Raw genomic sequence first — 18,342 nt, 5'->3', positions numbered from 1 at the left:
CCGTTCAACAGTCTTTCCCTTGCTTTGTTTCTTTTGCTGTTAGTTTGGTTTTGTTTTGGGGGTGCCATTTCTGGCAGCGTTGGGGGGCTACTCCTGGCTTTGAAGTCACCCCCAGCTGGCTCTGGGACCATGCTGTGCCAGGGATGGAACTCAGCCCTTCCACATGCTCTCAGCTTTTTTTCTTTTTTGTTTGTTTGTTTGGGAGCCACCCCCAGCTGTGCTCAGAGCTTACTCCTGGTTTGGTGCTCAGAGATCACTCCTGGCAGGCTCCAGGGACCATATGAGGTGCCAGGGATAAAACACAGGCCAGCGGCAGCAAAGCAAGCGCCCTAGCTGCTGTACTATTACTCCAGCCCTTCTGCTTGCTTGCTTTTTTTTTTTTCTTTTATTGTTGGGGCAAAGGGGAAGCTATACCGAGCCATGCTTGGGGTTATTTCCGGCTCTGCACTTAAGAATTACTTCTTGTGGGGGCTGGAGCAATAGTACAGCGGGTAGGGCGTTTGCCTTGCACGCGGCTGACCCGGGTTCAATTCCCAGCATCCCATATGGTCCCCTGAGCACCGCCAGGGGTAATTCCTGAGTGCAGAGCCAGGAGTAACCCCTGTGCATCACCAGGTGTGACCCCAAAAGCAAAAAAAAAATTACTTCTTGCAATGCTCGGGGGACCATATGGGATGCGGGGGGACGAACCCAGTGGGACGCATACAAGCCCGCACTGTCCTATGCTCCAGCCTTTTTACTTTGCTTCTTTATACACCACATATGTGTGAGATCATCCAACATTTGTCCAAAGTCCAAAGGGCAAGATTTAGTCTTTTTTTTTTTCTGGGAGGGGGTGCCACACCAGCAGTGTTCAGGGATGGCTCAAGGTCGTGATAGATCAGGCGCTGCCCGTGAAACACATGTACCTGCCTCGAGCCGGCTCTCCAGCCCAGTCCTAATGTTCTGTAGAATTAATTCCCCGAACAGAGCAATGGCACAGCAGGTAGGGCGCTAGCCTTGCACGTGGCTGACCCAGGTTCTATTCCCGGCACCCACCCCCCAAGCACTGCCACAAGTAATTCCTGAATGCAGAGCCAGGTGTAAGTCCTGAGCATCTCCACGTGTGGCCCCAAAACCAAAATAAATAAGTAAGTAGAGTTGACTTCCCCGCCTGAAGCGAAGAATAGTTGCACCTGGTTTCACCAGACAGGCAGCTAAACTCCTCAGCCCAGTCTCGATGCGAGGCGGTGGTGTCTGCAGTGTCCCCTCGGCGGGTAGAACGGACCCGTGTGCAGGTTCCGCCCACCCCATGGACCCCCTTGTTTTGTGCTCCATGTGACGGGGCGGGCGCCTCGGGGCTCGCTCACACTCTGCCTTCCCACAGGTTGGCTTCTTCAAACGGAATCTGAAGGAGATGATGGAAGCAAATGGAGACACCCCGAATGGGCTCCCCAAGGCAGACTCAGAGCCGCCGGCCCCGAAGGAGGAGAACCTTGAGCTCCTACCGGGGGAAAAGGCCCCGGAAGGAGAGGAAGCCTGAGGCCAGCCCAGCGCTGCCCGCGCGCCTGGCCAGTGCCTTTGGCCTTCCCTGGCCTGCTCGCTTCTCTCACAGGGCGCTCCTGCCTGCCTCTGTCGCAGGCTGAAGGAAGGCCCTGAGGGATGGGCCGGGAGAGGGGAGCCCTGTCTCCCCCCCAGACCCACGCAGTGTGCTCTGAGGAGAAGACGTCAGCTCTAGATTTGGAGAAGCTAGTGCCCTCAAGACCTCCCCCCACCTCACCCCTGCCCTCTGGCCCTCACACCTGCCAAGACCTCCAACTCCCACGTCCTGCCCGCGGCCCCAAAACTCGTCTAACCGTGTCACTACAATGAGGCTGCCCACCCCCCCTTGCTCTTTGACCCATTGCTCTTTTTTTTTTTTTTAATTTTTATTAGTGAATCACCGGGAGGCAACGTTACAAGCTTATGAACTTTCGTGTTTGCATTTCAGTCATACGGTGATTGTTTACGCATCCCTCCACCAGTGCCCATTCTCCTCCACCAATGTTCCCAGTATCCCTCCCACCACCCCCATCCCATCCCCCACACCCACCCTGTCTCTGTAGCCGGCCATTCCCTTTTGTTCTCTCTCCTTTTGGGTGTTGTGGTTTGCAATAGAGATATTGAGAGGCCATCATGTTTGGTCTATAGTCTACTTTCGGCGCGCATCTTTCAACTCAAATGGGTCCTCCCAACATCCTCTACTAGGTGTTCCCTTCTCTATATCAGCTGCCTTTTTCCCCAGCACGTGAGTGACCCAGTGCTCTTAAAGTGCCTCCCAAACCCACCTTCGCTGGCCTCCGCCCCCGTCGTGTCCCTCCCTGCTGAGCTCTGCTCTCTGCTCCACCCCGACTCCCCGTGCTCCCTCTCCCCGGCTGCAGGGTTCCCATCTGCCCTGCTGACCACATAGAACCAGCCACATCTGTGCAGTGTGGAATGATTTCCCTCGTGGCCCTATCTTCCGTCCAGCCCAGGAGTGTAGGGGCCCTCCTGTCCCATTCACGGGGATGGCGGAGACCGCAGAGCCCAGCACACACTAGGTGCTTGACACCACTTCCCTGAGTCTGTGAGAAGATGTTCAGGTGTCTCGGGCTCAGGCTTTCCCAGTCGCCCAGGATTCATCACCCCCACTGGGCCCCCACCATGCACGGTTCTTGCATCTATTCATGCAATAGATGTGAACCAGCCCGACTCTGTGATGTTCTTGTGCTAGCCTGCTCAGTTTTTTTTTTAATTTTATTTTTGGATCACACCTGGGAATGCACAGGGGTTACTCCTGGCTCTGCACTCAGGAACCACTTCTGGCAGTGCTCAGGGGATCATATGGGATGCTCGGATTCAAACCTGGGTCGGCTGCGTGCAAGGCAAACGCCCTACCCGCTGTGCTATCGCTCCAGCCCCTAGCCTGCTCAGTTAAAGGAACAATTTTTTCTCACCATTTTACCAGGCAGCTCTCCTTTATCTTTCTTTTCTTTCTTTTTCCGCCACAATGGATGACCCTCACAGACTGACCAGTTCTTGACATCATGGTTCCACCAAACCCCCACCCCCACCCACCCAGAAGCAAGGAGAGAGAATGAAGGAAGCATAGAGGAGCCCTGGGGATTCGCTGTTCTTGAGAACCTGACATCCCTGTTCCTAGGGACGGGAGGGCCTGACCCTCAGGCCCCACCTTTAGAAGGGCTGGTCTGAGGGGCTGGTCACTGCTGCCCTCTTGTGGTCAACAGGAAGGGCTATTAAGTAGTGAAGACTGCTGGGTCCTGCACCAGCAGAGGCCTCCAGCGGCTCTCTTCTGCCACCAGGGAATAAGGAAGGGATGGTTCCTGAGGTTGGCCGATCAGGCCCAGAACCATCTCTCTCAGCTTCTGCTTCTCCAGCTCTATCACACTAGACAGACCACCTCCCACAAGCCCCGGGGACCATGGGGCTGGCCCACAAGCGAGACATCAAGAGCGAGGCCCACTTTCCCAGAGAAACGTTCCCTGGCAGGACTCTGCATGCAGTGGAGGTCTCGTGAACTGTTCCCTTCACTCTCAAGTGTTTCTTGAATGTTGTGTGTTGGGGCCTATTGTACGGTGTGAGACCAGCAGGTAAGTGCTTACCTCACAGAGCTCCACGCCAGTGGGAAAACAGGGGCTGGAGAGATAGTTCAGCGGGGAAGGTGCCTTGCATGTGGCAGACCCTGATTTGATCCCATGCACCACACAGTCCCCCAGCACTACCAGGAGGGATCCCTGAGCACAGAGACAGGAGTAAACCCTGAGCACCACCAGATGTGGCCCACCACACACATACACATGCACACACACGCACACACATGCACACACGCACACACATGCACACACGCACACAGAGGTAGCTCAGTAATGGAGCATTTGCCTTGCATGTGTGAGGCTCTGCTTTGCAAAAATAATAAGCAGGACTGTGATTCAGGTAGTGGTCAGGCGGTTGAAAATTAAGGCAGGAGAAACAGATTGAAGGCTGATGGAGAAGCTGTCATGTGTCAGGGAATTCTGAGGCAGTGATATTCCAGGACACTAAAAAAAAAAAGTGGATATTCAAGTTTAGAATGATTGGGAGGAGGCTGGAGAGATAACACAGTAGAGGGACTGGAGCTAAGTACAGTGGGGAGGGCACTTGCCTTGCACATGGCCCACCTGGGTTTGATCCCCGGCATTCCATATGGTCCCCTGAGCACCGCCAGGATTAATTCCTTAGTGCAGAGCCAGGAGTAACCCCTGAACACTGCCAGTGTGGCCAAACCCCAATGCCCCCTCCCCCAAAAAAAGTGCAAAATAAAACAAAATAGGAAAGCTGAATTGCATAATTGAAATAAATGTTTTGGGATCCAGAGAAATAGTTCAGAGTGACTAGGTTTGATCCCCAGCACCACATGGTCCCCTGAGTACCACTAGGAGCGAGCCCCAAGCACTGCGCTGGTAGTAACCCCTGAGCACTTCCTGAAAATCAAAAGGGGCCAGAGGGATAGTACAGTGGCTAGAACTTGCCTTGCAAATAGCTAACTCCAGTTTGATCCCCAGGACCCCATATAGTCCCCCAAGCCTGACAGGAGTGATCTCTGAGAGCAGAATCAGGAGTAAGTTCTGACTACAGCAGGGTGTGGCCCCAAGACCAAAGAATAGAAGTAAAAATCAAAGATGGGCCAGAGAGATAGCACAGTGGGTAAGCCTTGCACACAGCCAACCCGGGTTCATTCCTGACATCTGATATGGTCCCACCAGCAGGAGTGACCCCTGAGTGCAGAGCCAGGAGTAACACCCACCCCCCAATCTCTGCTGAAAACAAAACTGAAGAAAGGTCTAAGTAAATGCCTAAAATTAAATATTGGTCAGGTAGTCAAATACAATTCTATTCAACACAGATAAACTGTTAAGTGAAATTTGGAGTCTATTCATATTTGAAACCGTATGGTAGGCTGTCTGTACAAAAATGTGTCTAGTGTGCAAAAGTTTCCTTTGTGTTTTGGAGCCACACCAAATGGTGACACAAGCTGACTCCTGCTCTGTGCTCAGGGATTACTCCTGGTGGGTTCTGGAGAGGCTATAGGGTGCTGGGATCGAAGCCAGACCAGTTGCAAGTGCCCTGCCGAGCCTGCAGGGGGCACGGAGGGGCACAGCCAACTGGGCCATCTTGGCTGTACACTCACAGGACAGGTCGCTGAGCTCCATTTTTTTCAGCTGTGAAAGAGGCTTATTCACCAGCTGTCTCATACTGTGTGGCCTCTTTCTCATGGAGATCCCAACAGGCCCCAGAATCCCCAGGCTCTGACGGCCCATTTCCCATCCTTTCCTGAAGGGCCATGTTGGAGGTTTACGGCACTGGCAAGGAAAGGCGAAGTAGTGGTGGGATGGTCCCATCCACTGGCCCTCCCAGGGGTCCTAAGCGGGTGGCAGAGCTGTGGCCGGTTCGGGCCAGTCTGGGAAGATGGTGTGGGAGGCGAGAGCTGCCAGGTTTACATGGCCGCCTCCCCGTGGGCTTGCAATTGTTAGCACCTGTACAAAGTAGTGGCTGGAGGTTCTGGGGTACAGGTGTGAGGGGCAGGGAGCGGCGCATCTTCATGCTAGGAAGCAGGAAGGGTGGGACTCGGGTTCAAGGCCTGGATGTGCGAACTAGGGTGTTTTCTGGTCCAAAGACAAACCGTGTTTGGGAAGGGATCACGGAGTAGGGTTTCCTCACGTCTCGGGGAGCCCGCGTGGGTGCAGATTCACAGTAGACGTGAACTTGGTGGACGCGGCCAGGTCTGAGCCGCCGTCTAGGAAGATTAACTGAATATAAAGCTCTTTGTCGCCAAGGCCCATGGGATCACCCTATGACTCTCACTGCCCAGGGCACAGGGCATGCACACATTTTAAGGACACGTTGTTTTTATCACATAAGGGCTTTTATTGAACTCAAATTCAGGGGTTCCAAAGTCTGAGTAGGACAAGGAAGGCGAGGTTTGCACTCAAAGGCCCGGTCCCCCGGGTCTCCCTCCACCCGCCTGCCCTCTTACCCCTTCTTCCAGACTCCACGAGAGGTTCTCAGCAGCTACCAATCTAAGCTACCCCCACACTAATGACTGACGCAACCCTCCCCCCCCTCCCCCCACCCCCATTTAGCACTCTGCCAAGTCAGGCACCCGTGGGGGGGGGCAGGCTGATGCCGGGGCCAGCAATCCCCACCTCTTTCCGATGTCTCCTGCTGCCTGCCTGGCCTCCCTCCTGCACCTACTCCCAGCACCCTGGCCCCGCTCCTCCCAGCACCTGACTCCCCCACTCTCCTCCATCCTCTCCGAAGGGTTCGAGAGCTCCCTGCCTCCCTCTCTTGGGTCCACCCTCCAGGTCCCCAGAGGGCCCGGTCAGCGCCTGCCGGCCGCGTGGGTGCGCTGGTGGCGGATGAGGTCGGAGCTCTGGGAGAAGGCCTTGCCACAGTCGTCGCACTTGTAGGGCCGCTCCCCGCTGTGCACCCGGTGGTGCTGCAGCAGCGTGGAGGAGCGGCAGAAGCCCTTGCCGCAGACGGCGCAGCGGTAGGGCCGCTCGCCCGTGTGCGAGCGCTGGTGCTGAATCAGCGTGGAGGAGCGGTTGAAGGTCTTGCCGCAGTCAGGGCAGCTGTAGGTGCGGCCCGGCAGGTGGGTGCGGGCGTGGATGGCCAGCACCGAGCTCTGGCCGAAGCGCTTCCCGCACTCAGGGCACTTGAAGGGCTTCTCCCGGGCATGGCTGCGGGCATGCGGGATGAGTGCCGAGCGCTGCGAGAAGCTCTTGCCACAGATGCCGCAGCTGAAGGGCCTCTGGCCGGTGTGCACCCTCTGGTGACTGCGCAGGGAGGAGTTCTGGCTGTAGCACTTGCCACACTCGGGGCAGCTGTAGGGCCGCTCGTGGCTGTGGGTGCGCTGGTGCCGCAGGAGGTAGGAGCTGTCGCCGAAGGCCTTGCCACAGTGTGGGCACTTGTAGGGCTTCTGACCAGAGTGAGTGCGCTGGTGGCGAAGCAGGTAAGAGCTGTCAGCGAAGGCCTTGCCACAACGAGGACACTTGTAGGGCCGCTCGCCCGTGTGGGTGCGCTGGTGCTTGATGAGGTCGGAGCTCTGCGAGAAGGCCTTGCTGCACACCTCGCACTTGTAGGGCTTCTCCCCCGTGTGGATGCGCTGGTGCTGGATCAGGGTGGAGCCCCGCCCAAAGCTCTTCCCACAGATGCCGCAGATGTTCGGCCGAGGACCCTGCCCGCCCCTGGCCCGGCCCCCTCTTCGACCTGGTCCCCGCAGCGGCCCCGACAGGCCGAGGGGATTCTGGAGCATCTCAAACTGGGGTGTAGACAGCAGGGTCCCCGTGGGCATCTCAAAGGGCGGACCCAGAGGCAAACCCTCTGTGGGCTGCTCCCCAAAGCCCTGGGTGAAGGAGTCCAAGGGGTGGCCTCCCAGGGGGATGCTCAAGGGGGTCTTTTCCTCAGAACTCAGCAGTGTTTCTGCACTTTCCTGGAATTTGGAACTTTCAGCTTCAAACTCAGGGCTCTGGGATTTGAATTCTGCATTCTGGGTTTCATACTCCGGGCTCTGAGATTCATACCCTGGGCTGCGGGGCTCATACCCTGGGCTTCGGGGCTCATACCCCGGGCTACGGGGTTCATACCCTGGACTGCGGGGCTCATATCCCGGGCTGCGCGGTTCATACCCCGGGCTGCGCGGTTCATACCCAGGGCTTCGAGGCTCATATCTAGGGCTGCCGTGTTCAAACTCAGGGCTCTGAGAATCAGATTCGGGGCTTCTGGGTGCGAATTCGGGGCTTGGGGGCACAAACCCAGGGCTTCGGGACTCAAAACCTGGGCTTTCGGGTTCAAACCTGGGGCTGTGGGGTTCAAATTCAGGGCTTTGTGGCTCAAACCCAGGGCTCTGGGGGTCAAGCCCAAAAGGTATCTCTTCAACCTCATAGTCTCCAGTGCCTTCTTGCTGAGAAATTTCCTCTTCCTCATTCTCACTCCTATTGCCTGCAGGATCAGAGAATTACAGAAAACCCAGATCGAGTGGGGCCTGGAAGGTCACTCGGTCCCACCTTAGTTGTCACTAACCTCCCCCTCCTCCTGGAGCAGGGTCGCTGGCCCTGTGCAGGTGCTGAAGTGCCCCCTCCCTCCCGAGCTAGACACCGGCCCGCCCCGCCTCCTCCGAGGCCCGGGGGTCTGAGCCACCAGCCCCCCCAACCCACCAACCGCAGCCCTCTCTCCCGCTCCCAGGCACGCTCCTCGGGGGGGGGGCGTTTCCCCCCTCACCTTTCAGGGACCCTTCGGGGCTCCCCATTTCGTCAGGGCTTTGCACATCCCGTGGCTCGAGGCCCCACGGCGACGCCTCCCGTTCCATCCCCGCCGGCTCCCAGCGCGGCGGCGGCGGCGGCGGTGACGGCGGACGATCCTGCGACCCGGCCTGAGCGCCCCGAGACCCGGGCCCTCACCGCCCGCCCGCTCAGCGCCGCTTGGGGGACCCGGCTGCCCAGCCCCGGGCCCCGAGGCCGGACGTCTTGACCCCGGGCCTCTCCGGCCCGCCGGGCCCCTCCCCTCCCCGCGGCCCCGCCCCCACCCACAAGGTCTCAGCTCGCCCTCGGGCCCTCGCAGGCCGCCCCCTGCACGTCCTGGCTTCGGAACTGAGGGTCTTCACGACTCGTCCAGTCGCTCCCGGATGCCGCTCCCAGCCCGAGACCCCGGAGTCTGGCCCCCCAGCCCCGGGCTGGGCTGCGGCTGTGCGACCCCCCTCCCCCCGAACAGGAAGTGTCCGTCCTCGGCCAGTTCCCCCCGCTGGCTAGCGCCGCGGCCTCTCTAGGAACGACTGGAGGTGGAAACTCGTTGGCATTAACCCTGGGCTGGATGGCCCAGGCGTGGAGGTGTGGGGAGGACGGGGCGCCCCGGAGCCGGCGGGAGAGGCAGGGGCAAGTTTGTGTGCCTGTGTCCTAGGTCTCCGTGGTTCAGGGACCGACCTGTCTGTCCCCCGGGCCTTGAACCCGTCAGTACGTGTGGCCAAGGGCGAGGCGACAAGCGAGACCAAGGTCAGAGAGAAGGAGCGACGCTTCCCGGCGCCAGCGGGGGCGGTATCTAGCTCCCTCTTTTGCGGGGCCTCGTCGTCCTCCTCAGCCGCGCCTCGGGAACCTGGACGGACCGCCCGTCTTGCCCTGGGCTCGTCGAGGTTCCCGTGGTCGCCCCCCGCCTTGCTCGAAAACCAGTCCTCCCGGCCTCCCGTCCCAGCTTCTCCTAATATTCACCCCTTCCCCCGCCAAGGGGGCCGGGACCGTTGCCAAGGAAACAGCCCCGCCCCGAGCCTCCAGATGCACCGCCCAACCGTCGAGAAAGCTCAGCGATTGGCTGGCGAAACTCGTACTCTCAAAGCCCAGCCGCTTCGACTGCTCCGACTGCCCGGCGTTAATGGTCGCCGGGAAACGCGAGGCAGCTTTCTGATTGGCTGAAGGGCCGACTCCACCTTCCAGCGGAGAGTAGTGCCCGCGGGAGTGGGAGGCTGGTACCTGGCGTCTACCCTGGAGCGGGCTTGTGCTTTCAAAACTTTTCACGCCCCCATTTACCCTTCATTATGTTTTATCTTTATGATTAATGAAAGCCAAGGGATCTGAGGCCAGACATCCTTCCTCCCCCGGTCTTCCTTCCCCACACCCAGCACTTTCCTTCTTCCCACAGGAGCCTAAGAGAGCAGGGGAGGAGGTGGTGTTAAAGAGCTTCCTCCCAGAGAGAGGAAACTTCTATTTTTCTACTACCTTGCCTATTCACTCCTCTTTTCCCATAGCCCGAGTTTAACTCGGTATTTGGGCCCCTTTGATCCGTGGATCCCGGAGGCAGGAAGAGGCTCTGGGTTCCATCCAGGCATCAAAAACAAAGGATCCTAGATTTCCTTCAGGTGAGGACGATACCGTTTAGGAGGCAGGAAATGGACCGGGAACCATCTGGCCTTAGAACTCTTTTTCTCTTCACTTGAACCTTGATGAGGAAGGGACCTGAGGATCACTGCCTCGAGAGCAGGGAAACTTTCCTTAGTTTCCTAGAACTAAGGAAAAAATGGCCCTGGAGAGACAATTTAATAGAATTCAATTCTTTTCCCTTTTCTATCCTTGCCATTGAAACTAGTTTGGTGGGTTCTTAATTCATGAGACAAAGTCTCTGGAATGAGTGAAGCAGGAGCCATGGATAGTGTGTTGTTGCCTTCAGACAAGTGAAGGGAAGAAAACAGTGAAGGGAGAAAATATGTCATCTGCCATTTTCTAGGGTATGGGGAGAATAATTTGGAGAAATCTAAGTGTTAAAAAACTGTCAAGGGGGGCTGGAGCGATAGCACAGCGGGTAGGGTGTTTGCCTTGCACACGGCCGACCTGGGTTCTAATCCCAGCATCCCATATGGTCCCCTGAGCACCGCCAGGGGTAATTCCTGAGTGAAGAGCCAGGAGTAACCCCTGTGCATCACCGGGTGTGACCCAAAAAAAAAAAAAAAACTGTCAAGGGGCTAGAGCGATAGCACACCGTGTAGGGCGTTTGCCTTGCCCATGGCCGACCCAGGTTCGATCACCAGCATCCCATATGGTCCCCCAAGCACTGCCAGGATTAATTCCTGAGTGCATGAGCCAGGAGTAACCCCTGAGCACCGCTGGGTGTGACCCAAATAGAAAAAAATACTGTCAAAAGGTGGGCCTACAGATATAGTACAGGTTAGACATTTGCCTTGCACACATCCAACCCAGGTTCTATCCATGGCACCCTATATGGTCCCCCAAGAACTGCCAGGAGTAATTCCTGACTATCTCCTCGCATGCTCCGTAGAAACAAAAGAGACAAGCAGTCCTTGCTAACAATGGCTCCCAGAGGTCAGCACTACATAGTCCAATTCAAGCAGGACACCCAACACTCTTTGGAAAGAGCTGGATATGGAGTGTTCCCTTAGTCATACCAAAGCACACATACAAAGGCAAAAAAAAAAAAAAACCTTTTGGGAAACACTTTCCCTTCATTTCTAACCTGCTTGACCAACCAGAGAAGTCAGACAGAAGGGCAGCCACACCTGCAAAGTGTGGCCAAGCCTCCTGCCACAGTGCTCGACAGTCCACTGCCCGCACGCCCAGGTGAGCACATCCAACTGACTCTACCTTGTGGTCTGGCCTGGTGTATGGCAAAGAAGACACGAAAGCATCTTATAGGCTACTTGAGCCCCTCTGCCTGTATTGTCTGACCCACAAATTGTGTCCTATAAAAATCCCTTGGCAGAAAAAAGATCCCCACTCTGCATGGGACACAAACTCCATGAGCAGCAGCCATTGGGTCGGAGCTCCGAGCGGACACCAGCATTCCTAACACAGAGGTGCCATCTCCAGCAGCTGCCTCAGCAGCAGCTTCGTCTAAGCAAGAGACTTTCTAAAAGCAGCTGGTTCCGACCTGCCATGTGCACACCTCAGGGACAGCCTCTAGGAAGCCTATGACTAGTGTTTCGTCTTTGGCTGTTGTCTGGTTGTTGTCGGTGATATTGTTGGTTGTCGCCAGGAGTAATTCCTGAGTGTAGAGCCAGGAGTAACCCCTGTGCATAGCCAGGTATGACCCAAAAAGCAAAAAAAAAAAAAAAATTAAAATTAAAAAATTAAAGAAAGATATTGTTGGTTGTGTTCAGGGTTCTTCCTGCTCAGCACTCCCAGGTGCTCAGACCATGCAGTGCCAGGGATCAAACTTGAGGCTCCTGCATGCCAATCATACATGCATCATGTTTGAGCCAATGATTCAAAATCAAACCGCAGGTTTTCATCTGGACCCAGCACCAACTAATCTGAGGCAGAGCCAACTGCCCATATTCTATTATGTCCTAAGGAGGAGCCCTATAAGTGTCCCAATTTGGGCCACCACTGTGTCGCTGCATCAGTTGGTGTGCAGCAGCGCTGGGGCTGAGTTATTCTGTGCAAGGTGGAGTATATGTTGCAGTCGAGTCGGCCCCACTGCAGGACCCAAACAAAGGTGCTCAGAGGGAAAGTGGTTCCTGCATGAACTGCTCACAGACTGCATACAGAAGTCAAGCCCTCGAAGAGGGCTACCAAAATTTCCAAGAAACTCTCCAATAGATACAAGATTTGAGATGACCAGAAGAGACCAAGCCATGGCACATGCCCCTTTAGAAAGGACAGAGAATGGGAGTCTGTGCACAGCTCAGTCAATCCTCCCCCAGGGCCTGGCAAATCTGAATCCACCCTCATGTTGGCAAAACTAAGAGCAGCTGAAAAATGACGTCTTGTTTAGAGCAGCTGTTCTTTCACTTAGTCAACAGGCTGGGACAGGGCCCAGGCAGCTAGTTACTTTTTAAAAGGATGCTGCAGGACCGGAGCAATAGTATAGCGGGTAAGGCACTTGCCTTGCACACAGTCGACCTCAGTTTAATCTGTGGCATCCCACCTGGTCCCCTAAGCACTGCTAGGAGTAATAACTGAGTGCCAAGGCAGGTGTAACTGAGCATCACTGGGTGTGGCCAAAAACTGAGGAATGCTGCAGGGACACTTGTCTTACATGCAGGATGCTGGGTGGACTATAATGGGATGCTGAGGATCAAACCCCAGTCAGCCACGTGCAAGGAAAGAGTTCTACCAGCTCTGACCACAAGGACCTTGAGAACATGATCTTTCATTTTTGTCATGTGGCTGGTCATTATCTGGCAAGGACAAGGATCTCTCCTGATGCACCAGCAAAGCAGTAAGGAAACCTGGCTTCCTGCTTCCAGGTCTGAGGTGCAGAGACATGTGGTAGCAGAGAAAAAGCAGCCCTAGCTTTGGTCACTCTGCCAAGTAGTGAGTTATGAAGGCTGAAACAAACATGGCACCAGAAATTAATTTAAGGACTAGTATGCACGCCCAGGGGCCCGGGTTTGATCCCTGGCACCATGTGGCCTCCTTAGCCATCTGGGTGTAGCACAGCTCCAGAAGCCCCAAAAACATTTGATTAAATGAAGCAAAGGTGGTCAAGAAGACAAGCAGAGTGGAGACTGTTTTGGGGGCCCTAATCAATCTTGCAAACTTCGAAGTACTTAGAGAAAGTGGTAATTATGGGTCCTCTAATTGACAAGCTAATGAGGCTCCAGTTGTTTTCAAGTTTGTGCTAACTGGTATTACAAGTTGGGCTTTCCTCAGGCAATGCTGAGATTTGGGGCGGGAAGTTTGTGCACTGGCTTTTCTAGGGAATTGAAAACTGGCACCAAGTTAGCTTCTACTGCCAAGTTGCCTCTTTTTTGGACATTTTCCCATTATGATACGGTGAAATCTGCTCTGAAAACTGAGGGTGGTATTGATTAAGTGACTTTGAAGACTAGGTTGGAATCAAGAGAGTTCGAGTATCTTTTCCTGAAAATTTTATCCCTTCCTCTTTTCTTCCTTCCTGAGGCTAAAGCAGGTCAAGGTAAGGACATTAAACATAAGCTCCAGCGACTCCTTTTCGCTGACATCCTGGACCAGAGACGGGGCATGCTCTGTCCTTGGCTGGCGGCTTCTGTTCCATGGATGAAGTGGGCCCTGACCGCAAAGGAGTTAACAGACTGAAAGCAGAGCAGGAAGCGCTCAGGGAACCTGAGCAGAGCAGAGCAACCAAGAAGGTTCAGCCTGGCTACCAACCCTCCTAGGCTAGTCTCCCTTTGTCCCCCAGAGCGGACAGACACCTAGCGTGAAGTGTAAGCTTAACCCCTCTGCCTTCAAGTCTCCTTCAGCTGCCTTCTCTTGCCTTGCTGCTATGTGGGTGTTTTGTCACTTTTACCTGGACTTGAGTGATGCTGAGCTGGTCTGTCTCCAGCTCAGCCCAGCGAGCAGCACTAGTGTGATGTGGCCTTAACTAAGAGCCCTGGGATCTTGCTGTGTGATGTGAAGACAGGTTGCCCAGGGGCTGGAGATAGTCCAGCGGGTAGGGCGCTTGCCTCGCACACTGGCATTCATATGGTCACCTGAGCACCACCAGGTTAACCTGAGCATCACCAGGTGTGCCCCCCAGCACCTCACTCCCAACCCCAAAGACAGCTGCTGAGCTGTCCTGCCTGTGTCCCAGCGGCTGAACGAAGATCTCTTCTGGTTCAAAACTGTGATGTGACGGAGCTCTTGGTAAGGTTTCAGGTGACTGAGGCCTAAGGGACAAGGGGAACCCAGGCAGGCCTGAAGTCAGAAAGGCACTCTCAGCCGCTTCTTCAAAAACTGGGCAACTGCTGGCCAGCTAAGTGTGGTACTATAGTATGGCAAAAACACTACTTGTTTTGGGGCAAAAGATTCAGCTGCCTCTTCATTTGGCTGTCCTCTATGAGCAAGTTACTCCTTAAGTGCAGGCCACGCTGCAAGATGGAACTCTAAACCTTTGAAAGCACACAGCATGCTTTTTCTTCTCTCCTGGCACCTCTTCATATACATGTTATCTACCTGAATGCCCAAGTCACCATGAGTGCTGTAAACATTGGTGTGCAAACTCAGTGACTACAGGACCCAGCAGTTCGTGAGAGTGAACGGAACTAAGTGTGGAGATAAGATCGTGCTGAACGGAACAGATTCCGCCTACCCTAGCAGGACAGCTCCTGCCAACTGTTCTCTGGGCGAGCCTAAGTCATTTCCAAGTCCTGGTCTTTCCAAAACAAGCCAGAAACTTGGATTTTTATATAGAACTTCTTGATTTTTTTTTTGCTTTCTGGGTCACACCTGGCGATGCTCAGGGGCTACTCCTGGCTTTGCATTCAGGAATTACCCCTGGCGGTGCTCAAGGGACCATATGGGATGCTGGGAATCGAACCCGGGTCGGCCATGTGCAAGACAAACGCTCTAACCGCTGTGCTATTGCTCCAGCCCCCTAGAACTCCTTGATTTTTAAATGTTTGGGGGGGCTACAACCAACAGTGCTCAGGGCTTACTCCTGTGCTGCTAGGGCTCACTCACTTCTGAGGGACCAGCGTGTGATCATACTGGGTACAGCCATGTGCAAGCACCTTACCTCCTGTACTCTGCCATCCCTCTTAATTTTGTTTTGGGGCCTGGTGATGCCCAGGAGTTACTCCTGGCTATGCACTATCACTGGTGGGGTGCTCAGGGGACCATATAGGGCACTTGGGATTGAACCTGGGTTTGTTGTATGCAAGCTAAGTGTCCTACCCACTGTACTATTGCTTTGCCCCCGGCCTAAGCTTTTAAACCATAATCTGTATTTCATAACATTTTACAAATGCTCTCTGGGCCTAAAACAGTACAAAGGCAGCTGTGGGCCTGATTCAGCACAAGGTCCTTGGTTTTTTAACTCTGGTAATAATGACAATGGGAGAAAATAAGTTCTCCTCTACCTCAATCCTCTCAGCACAGGGATACAGATACGGCCTCTGCTTCCCAGTAACTGGTGTAGTGGGACTCCTCAGCCCTAATTCATCCAAGGGTGTTTCTTGAATATGGGAGATTAGACAGTGAAATATCAATGGGTCACCCTGAGGAGGGGCTAAGACTCCTCTTCACCCAGGTCCAGCTGTGATGCCGCTGGAGCTCCGGCACCACCAAGATTTTCACCTCCGGCCTACTGACCTTTGAGGTCATCACCCGCACTCCTGGAATATGTCTGGGTAGTGCTGAAATCCCACAGGCGGGTCCAGGTCTCCTCGGCCAGGGGCCAGGGGGCCAGGCATGGCCCCGACAACCCGGCCTCTGCGCCCCCCAGCACCTGGCCTGTGGACCCACAGGTGCTTGGTCACTGCCGACTTCTGGCTGAAGCACCGGCCGCACTGAGGACAGGGGTACGGGCGCTCGCCACTGTGGGTGCGACGGTGGACTACTAACTCCGAACGCTGGCGGAAGCAGCGCCCACAGTCCGGGCACGGGTACGGCTTCTCCCCCGTATGCGTGCGCACGTGGCGCCGAAGGTCTGAGGCGTGGGCAAAGGCGCGGCCACAGTCAGGGCACGGGTAGGGGGTCTCGCCGCTGTGCACCCGCTGGTGCTGGCAGAGCGCCGAGCTCTGGCTGAAGCAGCGGCCGCAGTCGGCACAGCGGTAGGGCTTCTCCCCCGTGTGCACCCGCAGGTGGGTCTTGAGGTTACAGCGCTGGGTGAAGGTCCGGCCGCAGTCCGGGCAGCGGTGGGGCCGCTCCCCCAGGTGGAAGGCCCGGTGCTTGCTGAGCGTGGAGGCCTGGCTGAAGCCCTTGCCACAATCCGAGCAGCAGAAGGGCTTCTCCCCCGTGTGCGTGTACAGGTGTCGCACCAGAGTGGAGTGCCAGGCAAAACTCTTCCCGCACAGGTGGCAGCCATGACGCTGGTCTGCCCGCGGGACAGGGAGAGGGGCGCAGAGCCGCGAACAGCCCCTCAAGGTCTGCTTCAAACCACGAGGGCACCGGGCAGAAGGGGTTTTGACAGTCTTCAGCTCAAGAGGTTCTGTGTAAGCAGGGGGGATCTTCTCTGGTGCCGCAGTTTCTTCTCGCTGTCCCTTCTTGTCCTTGTTCCTGGAATCTAATGGAAGAGAAGGGGAGAGCTCAGCACCTAGTGTGTTCTTGTCCCGGAATCCCACCCCCACGTGGGGATGTGTCTCTGCTGCATGGACACCGGTCCCGCCCACCACTGTCTCTGGCATCAGCAGGGCCTGGGAGAGTCCTGACTTCCTCTGCACAGAAAAGGTAGGAAGAACAGATGGTTCTACTGCAGGGCTGGAGAAAACGGGGAGCAGGAGGCCGGACGATGAGAAAGACTGGGACATGGACAAGTTCTGGGCTTGTGGCACACAGAAGAAAATTGGGGGAGCAATCAGAAAGGCAAAAGACTGTGGCGGAGGAGCTAAGTGCAGGGAAACAGCAGGAAGGAGGATATGGCGCTTGGGCCAAGTACAGGTCAGCTGCGATGGCCGTGGGGAGAGGGGAGGGCATGGCAGGGCACTCCGCCAGCCCCACTACCCCTGGTCGGCTGAAGCCAGGGGCGATGGCAGAAAGGGAGCGATGGGCAGGCAGTCCCGTGGACTGGGAGTGATGGGATGGGTCAGGCCCGGGGCGGTTCCCGCAACGCCCACACTACTTCACCTGGCTCTGCTCGTGGAGACCATGTTCCCACCTCCGGATCCCGGGCATCAGGGTCCCCCAGCTCGGCCTCCTCCTCCACCCAGGAGATGAGGGCGGGCTTGGCGCCTCGGAATCCTGGGGAGAGGACAGGGAAGCGCGCTGCCGCCAAGCCGCTCAGTGCACTCGCGCCCCCCGACCCGGGCTCCCCACTGCACGCGCGGGCTGCGCCTCACCGAGCGCGCACAGGTGGCCGTAGGTCTCCCGCATCACGTCCCGGTACAGGGCCCTCTGCGCGGGCGCTAGGCATCCCCATTCCTCGGGGGAGAAGTACACGGCCACGTCCGCGAACCTCACGGGGTTCCGCCCCTCCCGCGCAGCCCCGTCCGCTTCCCCCGTGGGCAGCGGGGCTAGAGGCGGCGCCATGGGCAGCGCCGCGGGACCCCCGCGCAGGAGGCTCCGCTAGGACGGCGGGGAAAGGCAGGCAACCGCACCGTTAGGAGCTGCCCCCGTAGAAATGGCGGCGCGACGGGTCGTGACCTTCGCCCCGGCGCAAGCGCGTAGGAGGACGGCGCCTCGCTTCCGGGTTGCCGCGCGTCGGGCCACAACCAAGATGGCGGCGCGGGCTATACGGGCTGGAAGACCTCCCAGCGCCGGCTGCGCCCCTGGGCTGGTGGGCGCGCGGCGCCGAAGAGCCGGTAAACGGCCTCGCACCTTCCGGTGCAGCGCTGCGCAGCAACCACCCAGAGAACGGCGCTGGCCGTCACAGTTCCAGGCCGGGCTCGTTTAGTCCCTGGACCGTTTATAATTGGGCTTGGGCCCTTCGGGGGTGATGCAGTGCGCTCTTCTGCGACTTGGCTGCCCGCCAGAAATCATATAAAAAACCTTCCACACGCACACTCTTGTCCATTGTGGCCGGGTGTGTGTAGGACGCTGCACGTGAGCCGATCTGCGAAATTTCCGATTTTGCCCGCTATAAAAAAGGTGGGAGAACACTGATGTGACGGCTAAACAAGAACGCCTCTGTCCCTGTCGGAAGCTTGTTTGAGCTGGAGATGCTGGGGCCTTCTCTTTCAGGACTTCGTGAAGCCAGCCCAGAATTAAAGAGTAGGGAGGCTCTGGCTTTGCGGATTGAGTCCAAGGTCTGCCACCAAATAATTACTCGTCGTTCGTCATCCCGTTGCTGATCGATTTGCTTGAGCGGGCACCAGTAACATCTCCATTGTGAGACTTGTTACTGTTTTTGGCATATTGAATATGCCCCGGGTAGCTTGCCAGGCTCTGCCGTGCGGGTGAGATACTCTCGGGAGCTTGCCGGGCTCTCCGAGAGGGACGGAGGAATCGA

The 18,342-nt window shown here is 56.4% G+C and overlaps 3 protein-coding genes across 4 annotated transcripts in view; 1 reads left to right on the top strand and 2 right to left on the bottom strand.

Moving 5' to 3' along the window:
* Positions 1 to 2,079, top strand: part of ITGAL (integrin subunit alpha L) — a 37,400-nt gene extending 35,321 nt beyond the window's left edge. Inside the window, exon 31 of the mRNA XM_055135686.1 lies at positions 1,367 to 2,079. Coding sequence (XP_054991661.1) covers positions 1,367 to 1,522 — 156 coding nt within the window. The 3' untranslated portion in view covers positions 1,523 to 2,079. The remainder of the gene's footprint in view (positions 1 to 1,366) is intronic.
* A 3,806-nt stretch (positions 2,080 to 5,885) lies between these two features.
* ZNF768 (zinc finger protein 768) lies at positions 5,886 to 8,542 on the bottom strand. The gene is made up of 2 exons (XM_055137241.1): positions 8,275 to 8,542; positions 5,886 to 7,995 (listed from the first exon to the last, which is right to left on the bottom strand). The coding sequence occupies exons 1-2, from the start codon at positions 8,360 to 8,362 to the stop codon at positions 6,377 to 6,379; spliced, it is 1,707 nt and encodes a 568-aa protein (XP_054993216.1). The 5' UTR covers positions 8,363 to 8,542; the 3' UTR covers positions 5,886 to 6,376.
* A 1,897-nt stretch (positions 8,543 to 10,439) lies between these two features.
* LOC101545340 (zinc finger protein 764) lies at positions 10,440 to 17,498 on the bottom strand. 2 transcript variants are annotated; one of them, XM_004615880.2, is made up of 3 exons: positions 17,234 to 17,498; positions 17,022 to 17,135; positions 10,440 to 16,461 (listed from the first exon to the last, which is right to left on the bottom strand). In XM_004615880.2, exons 1-3 carry the CDS (start codon positions 17,421 to 17,423, stop codon positions 15,560 to 15,562), a joined length of 1,206 nt encoding a protein of 401 aa, XP_004615937.1. In that variant the 5' UTR covers positions 17,424 to 17,498; the 3' UTR covers positions 10,440 to 15,559. The 2 variants fall into 2 exon arrangements, with proteins under 2 accessions (XP_004615937.1, XP_054993217.1); XM_055137242.1 differs by lacking the exon at positions 17,022 to 17,135.
* Positions 17,499 to 18,342: the final 844 nt, after the last annotated feature.

The sequence above is a fragment of the Sorex araneus genome, chromosome 4 (genome assembly GCF_027595985.1).
Source record: "Sorex araneus isolate mSorAra2 chromosome 4, mSorAra2.pri, whole genome shotgun sequence".
Lineage (NCBI taxonomy): Eukaryota > Metazoa > Chordata > Mammalia > Eulipotyphla > Soricidae > Sorex > Sorex araneus.
This window is presented reverse-complemented; position numbering and strand designations above follow the sequence as displayed.

Bases quoted from the DNA above. Each gene is read 5' to 3' on its own strand.
- ZNF768 (XM_055137241.1), bottom strand. From the start codon at position 8,362: ATGGAACGGGAGGCGTCGCCGTGGGGCCTCGAGCCACGGGATGTGCAA. The intron at 7,996-8,274 runs GTGAGGGGGGAA...CTGATCCTGCAG, and splicing joins CCCCGAAGGGTCCCTGAAAG to GCAATAGGAGTGAGAATGAG.
- LOC101545340 (XM_004615880.2), bottom strand. From the start codon at position 17,423: ATGGCGCCGCCTCTAGCCCCGCTGCCCACGGGGGAAGCGGACGGGGCT. The intron at 17,136-17,233 runs GTGAGGCGCAGC...TCCTCTCCCCAG, and splicing joins CGGCCACCTGTGCGCGCTCG to GATTCCGAGGCGCCAAGCCC. The intron at 16,462-17,021 runs GTGAAGTAGTGT...CTCTTCCATTAG, and splicing joins GTCTCCACGAGCAGAGCCAG to ATTCCAGGAACAAGGACAAG.